Here is a 16,110-nt window from a genome sequence, read left to right as displayed (position 1 = left end):
GGGGCAGGAGGAGAGACCTGAGAGAGAGGCTTATTCCACGCCTCAAGAGAAGAAAGAAACCCAATATTTCGTATTCACCATCCACGGTCTGGCATTCCGTCAGCACCATTCTCATTTAACGCTGACAGCTCCCTACAAGGTGGAAAGTGTTATCTCCACGCCACAACTGAAGCCGGGGGCTCAGAGATGACAGGCAACTGACCAGTGCCCCACCCCACCCCATTCCCTCCCTTCTAAAGGACTTTCACCCCAAATCGCTTTCCAAAATGCTCTGGGGAGGCTAGACACGGTGGCTTGCACCTGTAATCCCAGCACTTTGGGAGACCAAGATGGGCAGGTCACTTGAGGTCGGGAGATCAAGACCAGCTTGGCTAACATGGTGAAACCCTGTCTCTACCAAAAAAACACAAATTAGCTGGATAGGGTGGTGCATGCTTGTAATCCCAGCAACTTGAGCGACTGAGGCAGGAGAATCACTTGAATATGGGGAAGTGGAGGGTGCAGTGAGCCGAGATTGCACCACTGCACTCCAGCCTGGATGACACAGTGAGACTCTGTCTTAAAAATATAGGTCAGGAGCTTGAGACCAGCCTGGCCAACATGGTGAAACCCCGTCTCTACTGAAAATACAAAAAGTTAGTCAGGCGTGGTGGCAGGCACATGTAATCCCAGCTGCTTGGGAGGCTGAGGCAGGAGAATCGCTTGAACCTGGGAGGCGGAGGTTGCAGTGAGTTGAGACCATGCCATTGCACTCCAGCCTGGGCAACAAGAATGAAACTCCACCTCTCTCTCTCTCTCTCTCTCTCTCTCTCTCTATATATATATATATATATACACACACACACACACACACACATACACATATCTATATATACGCACACACATGTATATACATACATACAAATACATAAAATTAAATGCTCTAGGGAGCTAGAGCTAAGACAGGAGGAACTACTGCCACAGGAAGAACCTCTCACGTGCCCACAGCGGCCCCTGTGATCTCGGGGTCCAGGAAGACCTGCCGCTGGCAGCCTCCCATATGTCAGCAGAAGGGGGAGGCATCCGCAGGGTGGATCTGGCGGTGCCCCAGTGCGCCCTGGACCGGCATCACCTGGGCCCGCTCGCCCTCCGCCTGTCTGGAGAGGAGAGGGGGGCCTGAAGCCATGCACCCCTTATCCCCAGCTAAGCTCCGGGATTGCGAGGTAGATTAAGGGCATTCACTCAGGAGGGCACCTACTTAACCAATATCCTCCGAAATCCAGGCTGCTCACCAGCAACGACTGAGTATGCTGGGCCCGCAGGAAGCGGAGTGGGACCAGGCGGGACTCCTTCCTCGTCTGTTGACCTCCCGCCTTGCTATCAGCACTGCCGCTAGGGGGCGCGCCCACGCCGCTGGTCTCTGAGTCGACCTCCGCGTGCACCTGTGCTCCTTTGTGTGTTAGATTAACACCTGGTGCTTACCTACTATGCGCTTACTCGGTGCAGGTCAGGGGCTTCCTGCATTTCCAGGATGCAGCCTCTATGCCAGCAAACTGAGCTGGGCAGTAGAAAGAAATCCGATTTACTCCTGTGCCCACCACCCAGGCTAGGGCCTTCCTGCTTCCAGGCTCTGCTGTCCAGCCTTCCAGTGGCCTCTAGGGAGCTCACCTAAAACCACTCTGTGGTTCCTACAGCTCCTAGGAGAAAGTTAAACGCCCTCCTCTCCAGGTCAGAGGCCTTGGAGCCCCCTATGTGCTCCCTTCGCACTGTTCCTCCATAAGCCCTGTGGTGTTAGGCCTTTGGCCCTTGGCGCTTCCCCGCCTGCTTCCCCGCTGCAATGACTTCGCCTCTCCCTTTATCCCCCCAGGTTGGTCTGGCTCCTGACTCCGCCTGGCAGCCCCAATACCTGTTTCAAGCAAAAATGAATTGCACAGTGCCTGGATCAGAGATTTCCTCCTCCCTCCCTCCCCCCGACAGATGGGTAGCCCCATGAGGGCGGGCAGGGGCCTGGCCGGCCAGAGTCTTTGTCTACACGGTGCCTCTGCAGGGGGTCCAGTGGAGCCTCACCGAATACACAGCGGAGGACTCTGAGCCCAGGGGAGTACACATCAAAAGGAACCTCAGGGCCAACTAGAGAGAGGGGTTGGGCTGGGGCTGGGGTCCCCTTCCCAGGTCTAAGGTCCCACACATTCACACACACAACAAAAAGTGTTTCCCATGTGCCACGCCATGTCCCCACGTCCCTGGCCCTTGCTGCCTCTTCTGCCCTCTTCCAAGAGACCACCCTTCCATTCAGGGCGATGGCCTCCTAGTCCACTGGCTGTTGCCTCCACCCCGGCCACCCTTCCTGGTCTTGGAGTGAATTTAACCCTTTCTCCACCAAGTCAAACCACCGTGGGGCTTGGGGTACCTATTAGAGAGAGGGTGTTTCTATCTGTGACGTGTGGTCAGGGGCACTCGCCCTCCTCTGACAGAAACCATTCCTGCGTTTCCACCGGCAGCAGTGCAAGGCTTGCAGGAGGAAGGAAATTAAACCTGTGTTGAAGGAAGGACACCTGGCGAAAAGGAAAGGGCTCAGACTCCTCTCCTCTGAGGAGCTTTCAAGTGGGGGAAATCCCCACACACACCTCCATTCTCTAGGGCACCTCGCAGGGCCACTGGTAGGCTCCAGTCCTCTCCTCCGTCACTTCCCAGGTGCACATGGCCAGCTCCTGGATTCCACCCTACAACCCACTTGTTTCCCACCTGATGCACATGACCTGGTCTCTGAGTGCTCCAGGCTGCCTGGAGGAGGCATTCAGCTACACAGGGCCCCTCAGGGAATGATTGTCTTGTTCACAGCACCCAGGATGCTGGCTGGGCATATCTCAGCCAACACACACCCCCACCGACAGCCCCAGATCTTTTGCCCCCACCTCACAGCATTGGCACCTGTGGAGTCTTGCGGCCCAGCAATGACCCCAAGAGGCCATCAAGTCCAGGCCCTGTCGCCCCACCACACTGCATCCACAGTGGTGTCTGACTGGCCAGGGAAGGTAGCCCTCTCCAGCTCTCAGCTCGACTGTCATGGGGCTCTGGAACTCCCCAGCACTTGGGCAGGACTCCAGCAGGCAGCTCTGATTAGAAAGCCAGCTGGGAGCCCTGTGGGTGGGACAGGACTCCAGGTAGGACCTAGCAGGCCTCCATCCAAGAGGGATGTATGTGGAAAGCTCTCCACTCCCAGAGCCTTGTTCCTGAGGCTCTGCATTCATGACAATGGCAACCCCCTTTCCAGGTGAATCAGAAACAGGGTGCCCCAGAATCAGCCCAGCCATGAGGAGCATCTCTAGGGATCCCCATCTCTTCAGCCCCCACCAGGTTCACCACTCCTGGGCAGGTTCACGATTTTTCTTCGCCTTGCAGCTCCTTGGTCCTCTCTGCCTCACCCCTGCCCCTTTCTTCCTCAGGCGGGTGGCTCAGCCTCCCCCGCCGCCACCCTTTTCTTGGTTTCTGTCTCAGCATCTCTCTCATCTCTGAGCCCCTCTCTCTCCTCCTCCTCTGGGTCTCTCTTTTTCCTCCCCTTCCCTCCTCTCTTTCAACCACCCCTCCCACTCCCTCCAGTCCAGCACTGGGCTAGGAACGCAGCAGAAGCCGTGACAAGCCCAGGCGGCTCTCCCGACCCTTGGTGCCCCCGGGCCATTTCCCCGCGCTCCCTGTGCCGGCAGCAGCCGCGTGCGGAGAGGGCTCGGCGACCAGAAGAGGCAGCAGGTTCGAGCTGTGGGTACGGGCGCTCAGATCAAAGGCCAGGAATGGCCTCCTGGCGTGAGACTTCCTCCAGCCGTGGCCCCCACCTCGTGGAACGCCCGCCGTTCCAGGCCTCTGTGGGACTCGGGTCGGCTCATTCTCTGCTCTTTCTGCCACGGTTCCCTACACAGCGGTCCCCGCTCCCCACCGACAGTTCTTCCTTCACCCCAGACGCGGGCTGCGCAGAGCCCTGGTGCCTCAGGTGGTCTGGGAGGGGGCCTAGGGGAAGGCACCCAGGTGACCGGCCGTGAGTCCCCAAAACCTGACCACGATGTCAATACCACCCAGGGCTGAGACCTAATTCCTCGCTCTGGAGAGGGAGAGGAGAGGAAGCAAGCCCCGAGGGGGCCTGGAAGGACTCCTTTCCGGTGGGGAGGGGTGGGTATCTGGAAGCATTTGGTGTCCGCACAGGGCTAGAGCCTTTATCGTCAAACCCGAGTCTGGAGCTCCCTATCAGTAGAACCGGGGCCTCAGGCGGGACAGTCAGGCAGTGAGGGGCGCTCCGGAGGGCAGCAAAGTCCTCCAAGGACCTGGGCCGCCCTCGGCCAGAGCTGCGCGTTTCACCGGTCCCTGATGGTCCAACTAAGAATCCCAGTGAGGCTGTGGGTCATACCTCCGACCCTGGCCAGAGGTCGGGCCTGAAACCCCTCAAGGAGGAGAAAGTGACCCGACTCCGAGAGCAGGAAATGCGACTGGCCGCTGGTGTCAGTTGCAGGAAATGCAAAGGCAGCAGGAGGTCCCGATACCGATCTGATCCCTGACAAAAGACTCAAATGACACTCGGCTCCGTCCCCCGGCGCCGCCCGCAGCCAGACCTTCGAGCCTCAGCGGACTTTTCCGCCCGTTCCTGGGACACCCGGGAAGCGACCTCCCGCGGCCACGACTAGAGGCCGGCGGGCAGGCGGACTCTGGAGGCTGGAAGCTGGGAGGGGGTGCGTTCCCCCACCCCCTGATCCTGGCCTGCCCGAGAGGGGCTTCTGGAAACATCCCTGTGCTTTCTACCCTCGACTCCTCGCGGGCCCACGTCCCAACGGGTCACGGTCCCCGCCAGCAGAGGAGCCACCCGTTCATGCCCACGCCAAGCCCTCGCCACGTGAACACCTGGTTCCGAACCCCCGCGCCCTAACCCTGGCCAGCGGGGGGCCGCGGCGGTAGCAGAGGGTCCGGCCCACCGCATCCTCCCGAAGCCCCGCGGCGTCCGGGGCGCGGGCTTTGCCCAAGTTTGCTGGGCGATGCCCTTCCTGGAGCCCGAGTTGTGGGCCGGGCGGGAGGGGCGCGTGATTGACAGGCTGAACTACAGACTCATCTCTTACCTTAGGCCGCGGGCGCTGATTGGCTGCTCGCTGACATCCTCAAACCCGGCTGCTTCGCGCTGGGCTCGGGAGGGGGGCGGCTGCGGGTGGAGGTGCGCTTCTGACAAGCCCGAAAGTCATTTCCAATCTCAAGTGGACTTTGTTCCAACTATTGGGGGCGTCGCTCCCCCTCTTCATGGTCGCGGGCAAACTTCCTCCTCGGCGCCGCTTCTAATGGAGCCCCACCTGCTCGGGCTGCTCCTCGGCCTCCTGCTCGGTGGCACCAGGGTCCTCGCTGGCTACCCAATTTGGTGGTAAGACTCTCCTCTTGTCTGCCCGCGGCCCGGTTTCTCCGCCGCGTCCGGGGAAGGTGGGGGCGCCGGCCGGGGGTGGGCCGCGGCAGGGCTGGGGCTCCTCTCCTCGCCTCCCTCCAGCCCCCCACCCACCCACCCCTCCTGGATTTTCTGCTGGTGTCGCCTTCAGAATCCAACTCCTGGCTCCTCTGATAATCACCATTTTCCCTGCTCCCCGCTGCAGGGGCTGGAGGACTTTCCCATCACAGAAGGTTGCTTATTCTTAGATCCTAACCCTCTGCCCGTCCCAATCTAGAGGCCCCCGAAGATCCCCCATTTGCTTGCAGTTGGGTTTCTGGAAATCCAGCACTGTCCCTGGGGCCCAGCCACTCCTCTTCTCCATTTTGGGGTCTTCATGGGCAAAACCATCCTGTTCCTTCACTGCCACCCCACCTCTGCTGGCGCCTCCATCAAGAGATTCCCCCACAATAACCCCCCTTTGCCTTCCTATTTCAGACCCCAAAGGCTTCAGGGCTCCTCCCGGGGCAGGGGAGTGGGTGGGGGGTATTTCGTCAGATGCTCCCCACTGCTCTAGATTCATCTTGAGCCTCTGAAGTGAATATGGTATTTGCTGATCCGGGATGCCATTGAATTCGGATTTTATTCATTTCTTGCTTGTCCACCCTGGCAAAAGGGGGGTTCCTTGAAAATGGGTTGTCTGGGAGGGGTAGGCTTGTTATTCTTTGACCAAAAATCCCATTCTCCATGTCACATTTGTTCCTTTTGGAAAACCGAGGACCGAGGAGAAAGGGAGAGGGAAAGGAGAATTCCGTCCCTGAGAAATGCAGATACAAAAGACATTTTAGTAAATAAGGCTGGGAAGCCGGGCGCAGTGCTTGGGGGACTGTGCGTGTCTGGGGGGCCGGGGTGAGGAATAAACATCCCTTTGGGAGCCCCAGCTCCAAGAGTCCCCTTGTTTTCCGAGAGGCCCCATCGCCGCTCTCCCACCCTCCGCAGGTCCCAGGGGCCAGAGGGGAAGACACTGAAACCAGTTCTCTAAATTACACCCCGCCTCTCCCCAGTCTCCAGCCCCCTGCATTCCGGAAAACTTTAATTAAAGAATCTTCCCCTCCTGGATGCAGGAGAGCCTCGGCCTGGGGGTGGGAGGTGAGGAGGAAGAATTTAGGATCTGTGAGTGAGAAATGGGCTGTGGCCCCCGGGGTGAAAGTCAGAGAGAAGTGCCACCATGGTGCGGTACTGCCTGCAGGTCCCCAGACTGCCTGCCTTTCACCAACCCAGAGCCTAGGGTAGGAGGAGCAGAGACAGCGAGAGTTGGGGGCCACACCCCGAGTCTTCCAGTTGTTTGGGGGTGGTAGCATTTGTGTCTGGGTGTTTGGGGCCCCTGGGAGAGAGGGTGGGGACATGGCCAAGGGTCTCTGTTTAGAGGGTACTAGGAGTTGCTCCCAGGACAGCCAGCCAAGGGGAAGTCTTTCTTCTGCCCAAGCCACACTTTCCGTGGGGCTGGGCTAACCTGAGGCTTCCAGCACATAAAGAAGCCCATGGGGTGGCCAGGGCAGCCAGGGACCTCGGGAAGGAGGTTCAGCCAGTCTAGGGAAAGACTGCTGCCGACACCCGTCTAGCCTCACCCGGCCATTCCTGACCCTCTTCCCATTCTCGGGCCAAGGCCATGCCGTTTTTTGCCTTGCCTTCGCAGAGACTCTGGTGGGTTGGGGGAGGGTAGGAAGGAAAGGCTTGGCAGCCCATAGGTGGCAGGGACTGAGGAAGAGAGACCAGGCTCTCCAGCCCTGTGAGCTAGAAGAGGGCACTCTTCCAGTTGGTGGAGATTCTGGTGTTCAATGGTGTCTTGGGGACCATCTGGATAGGGGCTGCCCAATAGGAGGAAACACTGGGGAAACCTGGAAGGTCAAGACATTGGCCCTAACATAATGCTAGACACATGGCTTGTTTGGGAATTTGGTGGGGGACAGGAATGCTGCTTTGTCTAAGCCGAGGAGAGAGATGTGTGTGTGTGTTGTGTGTGTGTATGTGTTCTGGGTCTATGACCCCGAGAGGTGTTTTCTATACACTAGTGTGTCTCTATGTGCAAAAGTGTTTGTGCCTGCAACTGGGCTACTGTGGATGTGAAATCGTGTGGGTGTGTTGGGGAATCCATGGCCCATGACAGGTTGTGCTGTGTCTCTGCACACAAGTGTTAGCAAGTGGCTGATGCTGTGATGTGTGTATGTACGTGTGTGAGAGACAGAGAGAAGTCTAGAAGTATCTTTGCCCATGTAAAGGTCAGAGCCTGTGTCTGCTTGTGACGCTGGGCTTGACTGTGTTCATGACTGGGCATGTGAGTGAGTGTGTGTGTGTGTGTGTACGTCCGCGCGCATGCCTTCATGACAGTGTGGGGAAAGCCCCACAGATGTCTTTGTGCGTGAGTATCAGTGCTCATGGCCATGACCTGATTGTGCTTGTAAGGAGGAGAGCGATACTCAAGTCCATAGCTGTGTGAAGGCTGTGTCTGAGTCTGCCTGTGATCCTGTCCCCAGGTGCTGGGCCCGGGGCTGTGTGGCTGTGAACATGTTTGCAGACATCTACCTGTGGGTATGAATGACACCTGAGCTTGGGTGTGTGGTGGGCAGCCATGGGCCCGGAGGGAACGTCCAACAGGAAGCAAAAGGCTCACAAGGTGGCTTCGGGGGCACAGCTGGCCAGGGATAGAGAGGCAGGGGCAGAGGCTTCCTTGACACCAGCTTGTCCTGTCTGTCCAGGCGCCAGAGTCACTGGCCCTTCTCTCTGAGGCTGTTTTCCTTTGGTCTTGGAGCTGGGGTGGAGGGTGAGTCACCTTCTCAGGGCTAGGGCTGGGGCTGGAGGGTAGATGGGCCTCTGCTTCCTGATCCCATTTCTGCCCCCATTCCCCAGCCTAGCCCCTGCCAAGCAGTCAGATTCCAGCACTGAGCATCTAAGCCCATCTTAGCCTGCCCTCTTTGGACCACCCAGCTCACTCATTCCCCAGGAAGGATTTACAGGGGAAGTCATGTAGCTGGGATTTCCGTCCACGCGGACCCTCAAGCACAACACCCTGAGCCCGCACTGCTCAGACCCCAGTCCTGAGAGAAGGTTGACCAGAAGGGACAGCTCTAAGGGGCCTCAGACTGACATCCTTGCGAGGAAGAGATGTTCTCCAGGTAGTGACAGAGCCGGGACAGGAAACAGCAGCACTGATTTCGCAAATTCCCCTTGTCAGTCCCAGTTAGCTCCTGCTGGAGAAACTTGTCTTTCTTCTCCTTCTTGGGGGCGTGGGGTGGGGGGATGAACCTATGTTATTAGGGCCTAGCCCAGCACCTGCTACATTCCAGCAGTGGATGCGCAGATGGAGGGGCCTGCTGGAGATCAGGAGCTCACCCTGCCGCTGTGTGACTGAGGACCAGTGGCCACCCGTCTGGGTCTGCTTCCTTACACTTCACCCAGGGGTCCCCGGACTGCCCTGCCTCACAGCTTGGGTGAAAGTGTTTTGCAGAGGACAAGGGCAGTGAGCTGGGAAATAGGACACCTGAGTCCTAGTCATCCTGGGACCCATCCTTCCACTCGAGCACCTGCCTAGGACCTACCTCAGTTTCCCCATCTGTCACATGTCCTGCTGCCTCTCCCACCCACTCCCACCTCCACCCGCCTTTCAGAGGCCTGTGAACATGTTCAGTCAAACCCCGTGGGGGTCAGTGGGCTGGGCTCAGGGAGGCACCTGGAGACTGCGGGGGAGGAAGGCCCCAGGCCAGGTGTTAACACTTGTAACAGGCAGGAATTACAGCTCACTGGGGCTGGGCTGGCTGGGGCTGGTGAGGAGCTGAGCTAGCTGGAGGCTGTTGATCCCACAGACAGACAGACAGACAGATGGGCAGATACCAGATCGGATGGCCAGGCTTTAACCGGGTGGTCTCCCTTCCAGGGCAGACCTTTCCCTGGGGGGATATGGCGGGGAAATTAGTCCAGGTCTCTTGGAAGTGAGTTAACAGCCCCGCTGCTCACCCCGCCCCCATCATGGGTGGGGCTTTGGAGTCCAGAGGGAGCAAAATTGGTGGCTGATCTGTTGGTATTCTTCTGATAGGATCACATTTTGCTTAAAAAGAAAAAAACAGGTCAAACGTTATAATAATACCAAGAGCCTGAGCTGAGTTATGTCCTTAGAAGAACTTGCTTTAATATGTGTGGGGACGGCATGGGGGAAGGGGACGCTCTCAGGGAAAGTTCTAGACTCTCAGAGCATTTTGTCAACAGCTCTGGGGCCAAGAGGTGAGTGATGGGTGGAGTCTGAGTATCACCCCCACCTCCATCCCAGGGAACCTGAGGGCTTGGGTCTGTGATGTCTGCCCTGCAATTAATCCTGGCCTGGTGGGAAGACCTTTGGCAAGGAGGTCAAAAGAGGCAGGAGCTGGACTTTGGTGCCAAGTTCTTTAGGAGGTACTTGCTGCAGCTTCACTAGTGGCAAACCCAGCCAAGCCCTACCAGAGCCCACACTCTGGCATCTGGGTACATGCTCAGTCACTGACAAAGGTGGAGAAACTGAGGCAGAGAGGGTTAGCAATCTCTGGTTAGCAATCTCCAAAGAATGGACTCAGCCCAGCAAGCATCTCTCATCCTATTCACTACAGAACTTAATGCTAATAAACATGAATGGTACTTGGGCAGATGTAGAATTGGAAGAAGTCTCTCCTCGGTCTGCGCAGAAGACAAGAAGCCAGGGGATGGCACAGGAAAGGTGACTTATCTCACAGGAGGATGCAGCTAACAGACCCTTCAAGGGAAAAAGAAGTGGGAAAAAGGAAGATTTTTTGGTCTCAGAACGTCATGAGCCAGGAGTTGAGCAGAACCTTTTCCACCCACCTTGATGTGAGCCACAGAAACCTTCTCCAGCTGCCAAGGACGGCAAGACATCCTCCACCCCTCATTCCTAACACAGGGAGGAGGAATGCCTAGCCCCACACACACCCCCTGCAAAGGTTAGAGCCATCTGAGTTACATCTGTACATCCATGTTAGCTTGTATGCTGGAAAATGGTTAGAGTGGGGTGTTGGAGAGACCTAGGTCTGAATTCCAAGTTTAACACCAATGGCCCCTGTGGCCTAGGATGGGTCCCTTCCCTTCTCTGGGCTTCATTCAAGTCCCTGCCTCCTTCTGGGCTTCATTTTCCTCAACCATATGGAGGGCTCCCTTCCGCCTCTCAGAGTCACAGGGCTATGACAGTCTCTGGGCTCACTGCTGTGAAGCATGACACGCCACTGCACACATTCCGGGCCTGTATTAGACAGTCCACCCCTTTCTTTTTGTGACTCCATCTGACCTAAATCCCAAAGAGCTGGCTGCCCCACTCCCGCCAAACCAACCTGCTTGCACTTCCAAACCTCGCCTCAAACACTCCCACTCCTCTGGAGCCAGGCCGTCTGCATTCACATCTGGCTTTTTCATGTACTACCTGGGCAACCTAGGGCAATTCAACCTCTACAAGCCTCAGTTTCCTCATCTGTAAAATGAGTATAATGATTGCCTCTATTTCATAGGGTTTCAAAAATGATTGAGTGGATACTTCTTAGAACGATACCTTGTGTACAGGAAATATATCGATGTTAGCTGTTTTCACCTCCTATCTGCAAGCTATTGGCTCACTGAAGCCCTGGAGCCAAACCTGCCTCTTCCAAGAAGCCCTCCCAGATTTGCCACACCTGGCTCTGTTTTCCCCTTTTCTTCTTTTTGCCTGTTTGCCCCACAGTGCTGTAGCTTTATTCTTAAGTTGAGGGCACTGGGCCAGGCTAACCCCACCGCAGCTCTTTGCCTGCCCAGGAAGGGGAGGGCAGGGTAGAGAAGGTTACTGGAGTGTCCCCTAATCCTTCCCCGACCCCCAGAGTCTGCCAGACTCTCGCTAGGACCTAGAGCCAGGGGGCTGGGCACAGGAGGGGTGGGGGAGGCAGGCTTCCCAGGGGGAGTGGCACCAGGGCCGCCTGGAGCAGCCTGAGCAGAAGTTCCTTCTCTAGGAGCTGAGAGATGATTCAGAAGGTGATTTATAGTCGGAAGGCAGAAAGCTTGGCTCCTGGCAGAAGCTGCTGCTTAATTACATTCTTGGGGCGGGGGTAAGGGGGTGGAGGTATGTGGGCCGGGGACAGCAGGGGCCAGACTTCTACCTCCTCCCCGTCCAGGCCCTGTCCCTTTGGCTGTCCCAGCTCCAAGCAGGGTCCTTCTTTATCCTGCTGCCAGAGAGGGAATTCCTGCTCTCAATGAGAGGCTATGCCAGGAGTGCAGGAATCGCTTCTGGGAGTGGAGAAGGTGGGAAAAGAGGGAGGAGGCCGGACCCCACCTCCCAGGACTTCTCCAAGGGAGACTGGATGGTGACGTGCTGGAAAATGGGGAGACTGGATGGTGACGTGCTGGAAAATGGGCCTTCTGGGAAGGAGCACTGGGTCTCCTCCCTGCTTCTGGGCAGGGTAATAGCTAAGGCACCTGGGCAGAGTTGAGTTTCTTGAGTTTCTTTTTTTTGAAACAGAGTCTTGCTCTGTTGCCCAGGCTGGAGTGCAGTGGCACAACCTTGGCTCACTGCAACCTCTGCCTCCCGAGTTCAAGCGATTCTCCTGCCTCACCCTCCCAAGTAGCTGGGATTACAGGTGTGCGCCACAATGTCTGGCTAATTTTTGTATTTTTTAGAAGAGACGGGGGTTTCAGCACATTGGCCAGACTGGTCTCGAACTCCTGACCTCAGGTAATCCACCTGCCTCGGCTTCCCAAAGTGCTGGGATTACAGGCGTGAGCCACCACACCCGACCAGAGTTTCTAGAATCTTTTGGGTGGCAACTCCACACTCTCCTTCGGGCACCCTGTCCTGCTGCTGCCTGGGAGGGCCTGCCTTCCCGTTTGCTCCTTTTCTGTTGCTCGAGTCTCAGTGGGCCACGGGGGCTGGAGAGAAGGTCCTGCGCTCACAGGCTGAAACCCGGTTCTTCAGCGTTAGGCAGCCTATCTCTCGTGAGCAGAGCGGCTACCCCAGGTGCACAAGGGTTCTGCCAGCAGGCATGGCCCCATACCCTCATGTCAAAGTAATATCTCAGAGAGTCACACCAATGCCACTGGGTGCAGCTACAATCACTTCCACGCCATTGATAGGAGCCCCCATTCTGTTTCCATACCTGCTAAGTTGACATCAGCATTTCCCATATTAATACTGACCCATGCAGCAACCCGCCTGATGACACCTAAGGCCGCTTCGTTCCCTGCATGGCAGCGGTGAATCCCAAATCCCTCACTGCTAGTTCTTAAGGCTGGAAAGGTGTAGGGTGAGCAGGGGGTAGGGTTGCCGAAGCCGGTAGTGTCGATTTATCTGTTTGCAGCCTGGCTTGTACAGCCAGGAGGAGTTGGCAGGGGTCAGGATGGGGACACTAGACAGCTCTCTGGTTCCCCCTGAGGCGGGCCTTCTCAAAATGGCCTCATTATGTGTGTGGAGTGAATTCCAGAAATGTCAGGCACACCCATACATCTAGGGAATGAAGGAGACGCCAGAGCGGGCTCTGGGGTGAGAGGGGCCAGTGTGAGGAGATGGTCAGCTTCCAGGCAGGGAGTTAGGGCACCTGAGACCTGGCTCTGCCACCATCTTGATATTAGGCAACTCCCTTAACTGTTCTGAGTCTCAATAAATAGGAGAGTTGGGTAAGCTGCTGGCCAAGGACTTCTAGCTCCGAGATTGCAGTCCTGCAGGCTGTGTTCCACGTTCAGGTGGCCCAGCTATTTGAACCATCTGTGCCTGGTGGAGAGGGTAGTCACTGAAAGCTGATCTCAGGGAAAGGTGGGGGGTGCAGAGCCCTAAATTCTACACACAAAGAGCTGTGATACCGTCAATGAGTCTCCTCCCTCCTTCAGTTTTCTCATCTGCAAATTGGATGATGACAATAACACAACCACCTGCCCTGCCTGCTTGCCGGGCCATGAAGAACTTCAGGCGGAATAATCTTTGTGAAAGCACTTTGGGAAGTGTCAGGTTCTTTCCAGAGAAGTTAACTATCATTGTGAGTCCTAGAAAAGAGGAATAAGAAGGCTGGGTGTGGTGGCCATAATCCCAGCACTTTAGGAGGCTGATGGGGGGGTGGATCACCTGAGGTCAGGAGTTCGAGACTAGCCTGGCCAACGTGGTGAAACCCCGTCTCTACTAAAAATACAAAAAATTAGCTGGGCGTGGTGGTGGGCGCCTGTAATCCCAGCTACTCGAGAGGCTGAGACAGGAGAATTGATTGAACCTGGGAGGCGGAGGTTGCAGTGAGCCGAGATTGCACCACTGCACTCCAGCCTGGGCAACAAGACCTGTCTCAAAAAAAAAAAAAAAAAAAAGAGGAATAAGAGCTAGACCCTGCTCAGACAGTGCAAAGAATGAACCCTGAGCCTCTGAGCTTGAGGAGTTGCTATTTCTAGCAGAGGAAGAAGCGGGGCTGGACAGGGGAGTCCCCAGCTCCTTCCTGTAGGGGTCCTGCTGCTCAATGGAGAGCCCCCGGGGGAGGGCATAGAGGCCTCAGGTCTGAGGCCAACTGGTCACGGGGCATGCCCAGGTTCACAGCTCAGGGCATGGGGCTTGGTTATCCTCCTGGCCTAATGCAAAAAAATGCAAAAACCACCGGCCAGACCCAGAGTGAGCTTTCCAACCAGGGACACATGGGAAGATGTAGGTGGAGGTGAGGGGGGCAAGGGCAAAGGGCCGCCAGCTGGAAGGGGCTCTGCTGAGGCCTGTAGTTGTCAGGGAATCCTAATGGCCTGGGTAAGGCCTAGCAAACTAGGAGACAGGCACAAGCCTTTCCCTCCAGCTAGGCTGGAAAAACTGGGAGGACTGAGTGTGTGTACGTGTGTGTTGGGGAGGGGGATGGGAGCAAAAGGACCAAGCACCCAGGTCTGTCTGGAAGACCTTTCTGGGAAACCTGCCCCTGGGCACAGAGTCCCACTTATCTGCCAGAGCCAGCTGGGCCAGCAAGGAAAACCAATCTTATTAGTAATGCAAATAGGGGCTTGTGCCATGAGTGAGCAGGCATCCCGCCTCCTCTCCAGCTCCCACCAATCATCTTCACAGCTGCGGGTTGCTGAGGGTGCCACTCCCCTGCTCTAAAACCTCCCATGGCTCCCCTCTTCCTATCTGGTACTGAGGCTCCCTATGATTTCGCTTCTGTCCACCTGCGCGGTTGTACCTTTCACAAACCTCCCCCCAACATCCCTCTTCAACTGGAGTACTCACCTTTTTGCTTGTTCATTGAAATACTTCCACCTCCTCTCTCTGACTTTAAAAGGCAGCCCAACCCAGGGCCTGGTGACCAGGGGTCAGTCTGCTCTGCGCTGTTCAGCTTGGACCCCACTTGGCTTAGGTCATGTAGCCCTGAACTATGAAGGGTCCTTAGAGGGTCTCCCAAGATGGATGGGCCCCTCGACCAGAGCAGGCTGCTGTCCCAGAAGCGGAGATGAGCCTTTTCTCCACAGTGTCAATTCCCCTGGGTTTCTTTTTTCTATGTTTTTAAATCCCAGTTCCATTTGCAAACGTTTCCTATTCGTGTACTATTTCCCCCTCCACGCTCACCAGCTCACACGATGCTTAAGTGTCTAAGTCATTAATTTTAAGACTGCAATTGGCGGAAGTTGTTTCTCTCTCCAGGAACAGGTTAATATGTTTGTTGACCATGTGCTATGTGCTGGTCCCCATATAGACACCATGATCTACCTGAATCTAATTCTTGCCAGTTTATCGATAGGGAGTCCCATAGTGCAGCCTGGCTATGGCGTGGGAAGCCCTGAGCCCACATCCTGGTGGACCTAAAGCCCTTTTTCCTTCTACCACCATTCAAGCTCAGTTGTGGACTTGTTACTGGTGTAAAAATTTGCTTGTTCATTTTCTACTTTGTTCCCCCAAAGGATGGTTTTGAGGCAAGTTTACACTTGACCTTCCACTCAAAGGCTGATACTTTGGGCTTATAGATACTATTTGTGAACATCTGGGAAGTCTCTTATTTGGGGATGTGCCCTCCTCACTGGCCACCTTTCCACAAGTCATCAGACTGTCCTTAAGCTGGGACTGCACAGTTGCTGACAGCAGTGGCCATGTGAGCATTTTGTTGCCCCTGAGATGGGTAAGAGGCGACCTTGATCAAATCGCTGCCTCCAGGGCCTCAGTTTCCTCATCTGCGAAACCGAAAGGATAGCGTAAATGACCTCTCAGATTCCTTCCAGCACTAAGCTCTTTCCTTCTACTTAGTCCTTTTTGCTGCTTTGCATCTGGTCTCCATCATATAAGTGCCAGAAAGCAGCCGGGCGGAATCTTCTTTCTTGCCCTAGTCCAATTCTTGTGTTGGTATCTCTGACACAGCCAATTGTTCATTTCACTTTTACAATTCGACCTTCAGCTTTATTTCTCCCCAAGGAGCCAGCATGCTTTCTCCTTTCTGATAAAGCACGCTTCCCTTTATGTCCTGGATGTGAGAAAACTTAGAGGTCCACCTGAAGCCGCATCCTTGCACCCGTGTGGACCTTGACCCTGACCCTGCTCTTCTGTTTTCATTTTGTTATTGAATCTGATGTGTTTTCCGTCATCAGCCTCCTGAGGGCAGGCATGTTGGAGTCTTTGTACCTGGCCTGGGCATAGTGGATCCTCAATAAAGACTTGTCTTTAGGATACACATTTGCTGTCTACCTCTTCAAATCCTTTCTGGAAGGAAGCAAGGCACGTGCGAATTAAAAAGCAAAATAACATTGCTCTGGGA

At 55.8% G+C, this 16,110-nt stretch overlaps 2 protein-coding genes across 10 annotated transcripts in view; both read left to right on the top strand.

Annotated features, from left to right (window-relative positions):
* The window catches only part of LOC111525784 (leucine-rich repeat-containing protein 37A3-like), a 510,962-nt gene that overhangs the window by 388,669 nt on the left and 106,183 nt on the right, over nucleotides 1-16,110 (top strand). The gene's annotated exons all lie outside the window — the stretch shown is intronic.
* WNT3 (Wnt family member 3) overlaps nucleotides 5,176-16,110 on the top strand; it is a 55,102-nt gene continuing 44,167 nt past the window's right edge. Inside the window, exon 1 of the mRNA XM_023195063.1 lies at nucleotides 5,176-5,368. Coding sequence (XP_023050831.1) covers nucleotides 5,289-5,368 — 80 coding nt within the window. The 5' untranslated portion in view covers nucleotides 5,176-5,288. The remainder of the gene's footprint in view (nucleotides 5,369-16,110) is intronic.

The sequence above is a fragment of the Piliocolobus tephrosceles genome, chromosome 16 (genome assembly GCF_002776525.5).
Source record: "Piliocolobus tephrosceles isolate RC106 chromosome 16, ASM277652v3, whole genome shotgun sequence".
Taxonomy (NCBI): domain Eukaryota; kingdom Metazoa; phylum Chordata; class Mammalia; order Primates; family Cercopithecidae; genus Piliocolobus; species Piliocolobus tephrosceles.
This window is presented reverse-complemented; position numbering and strand designations above follow the sequence as displayed.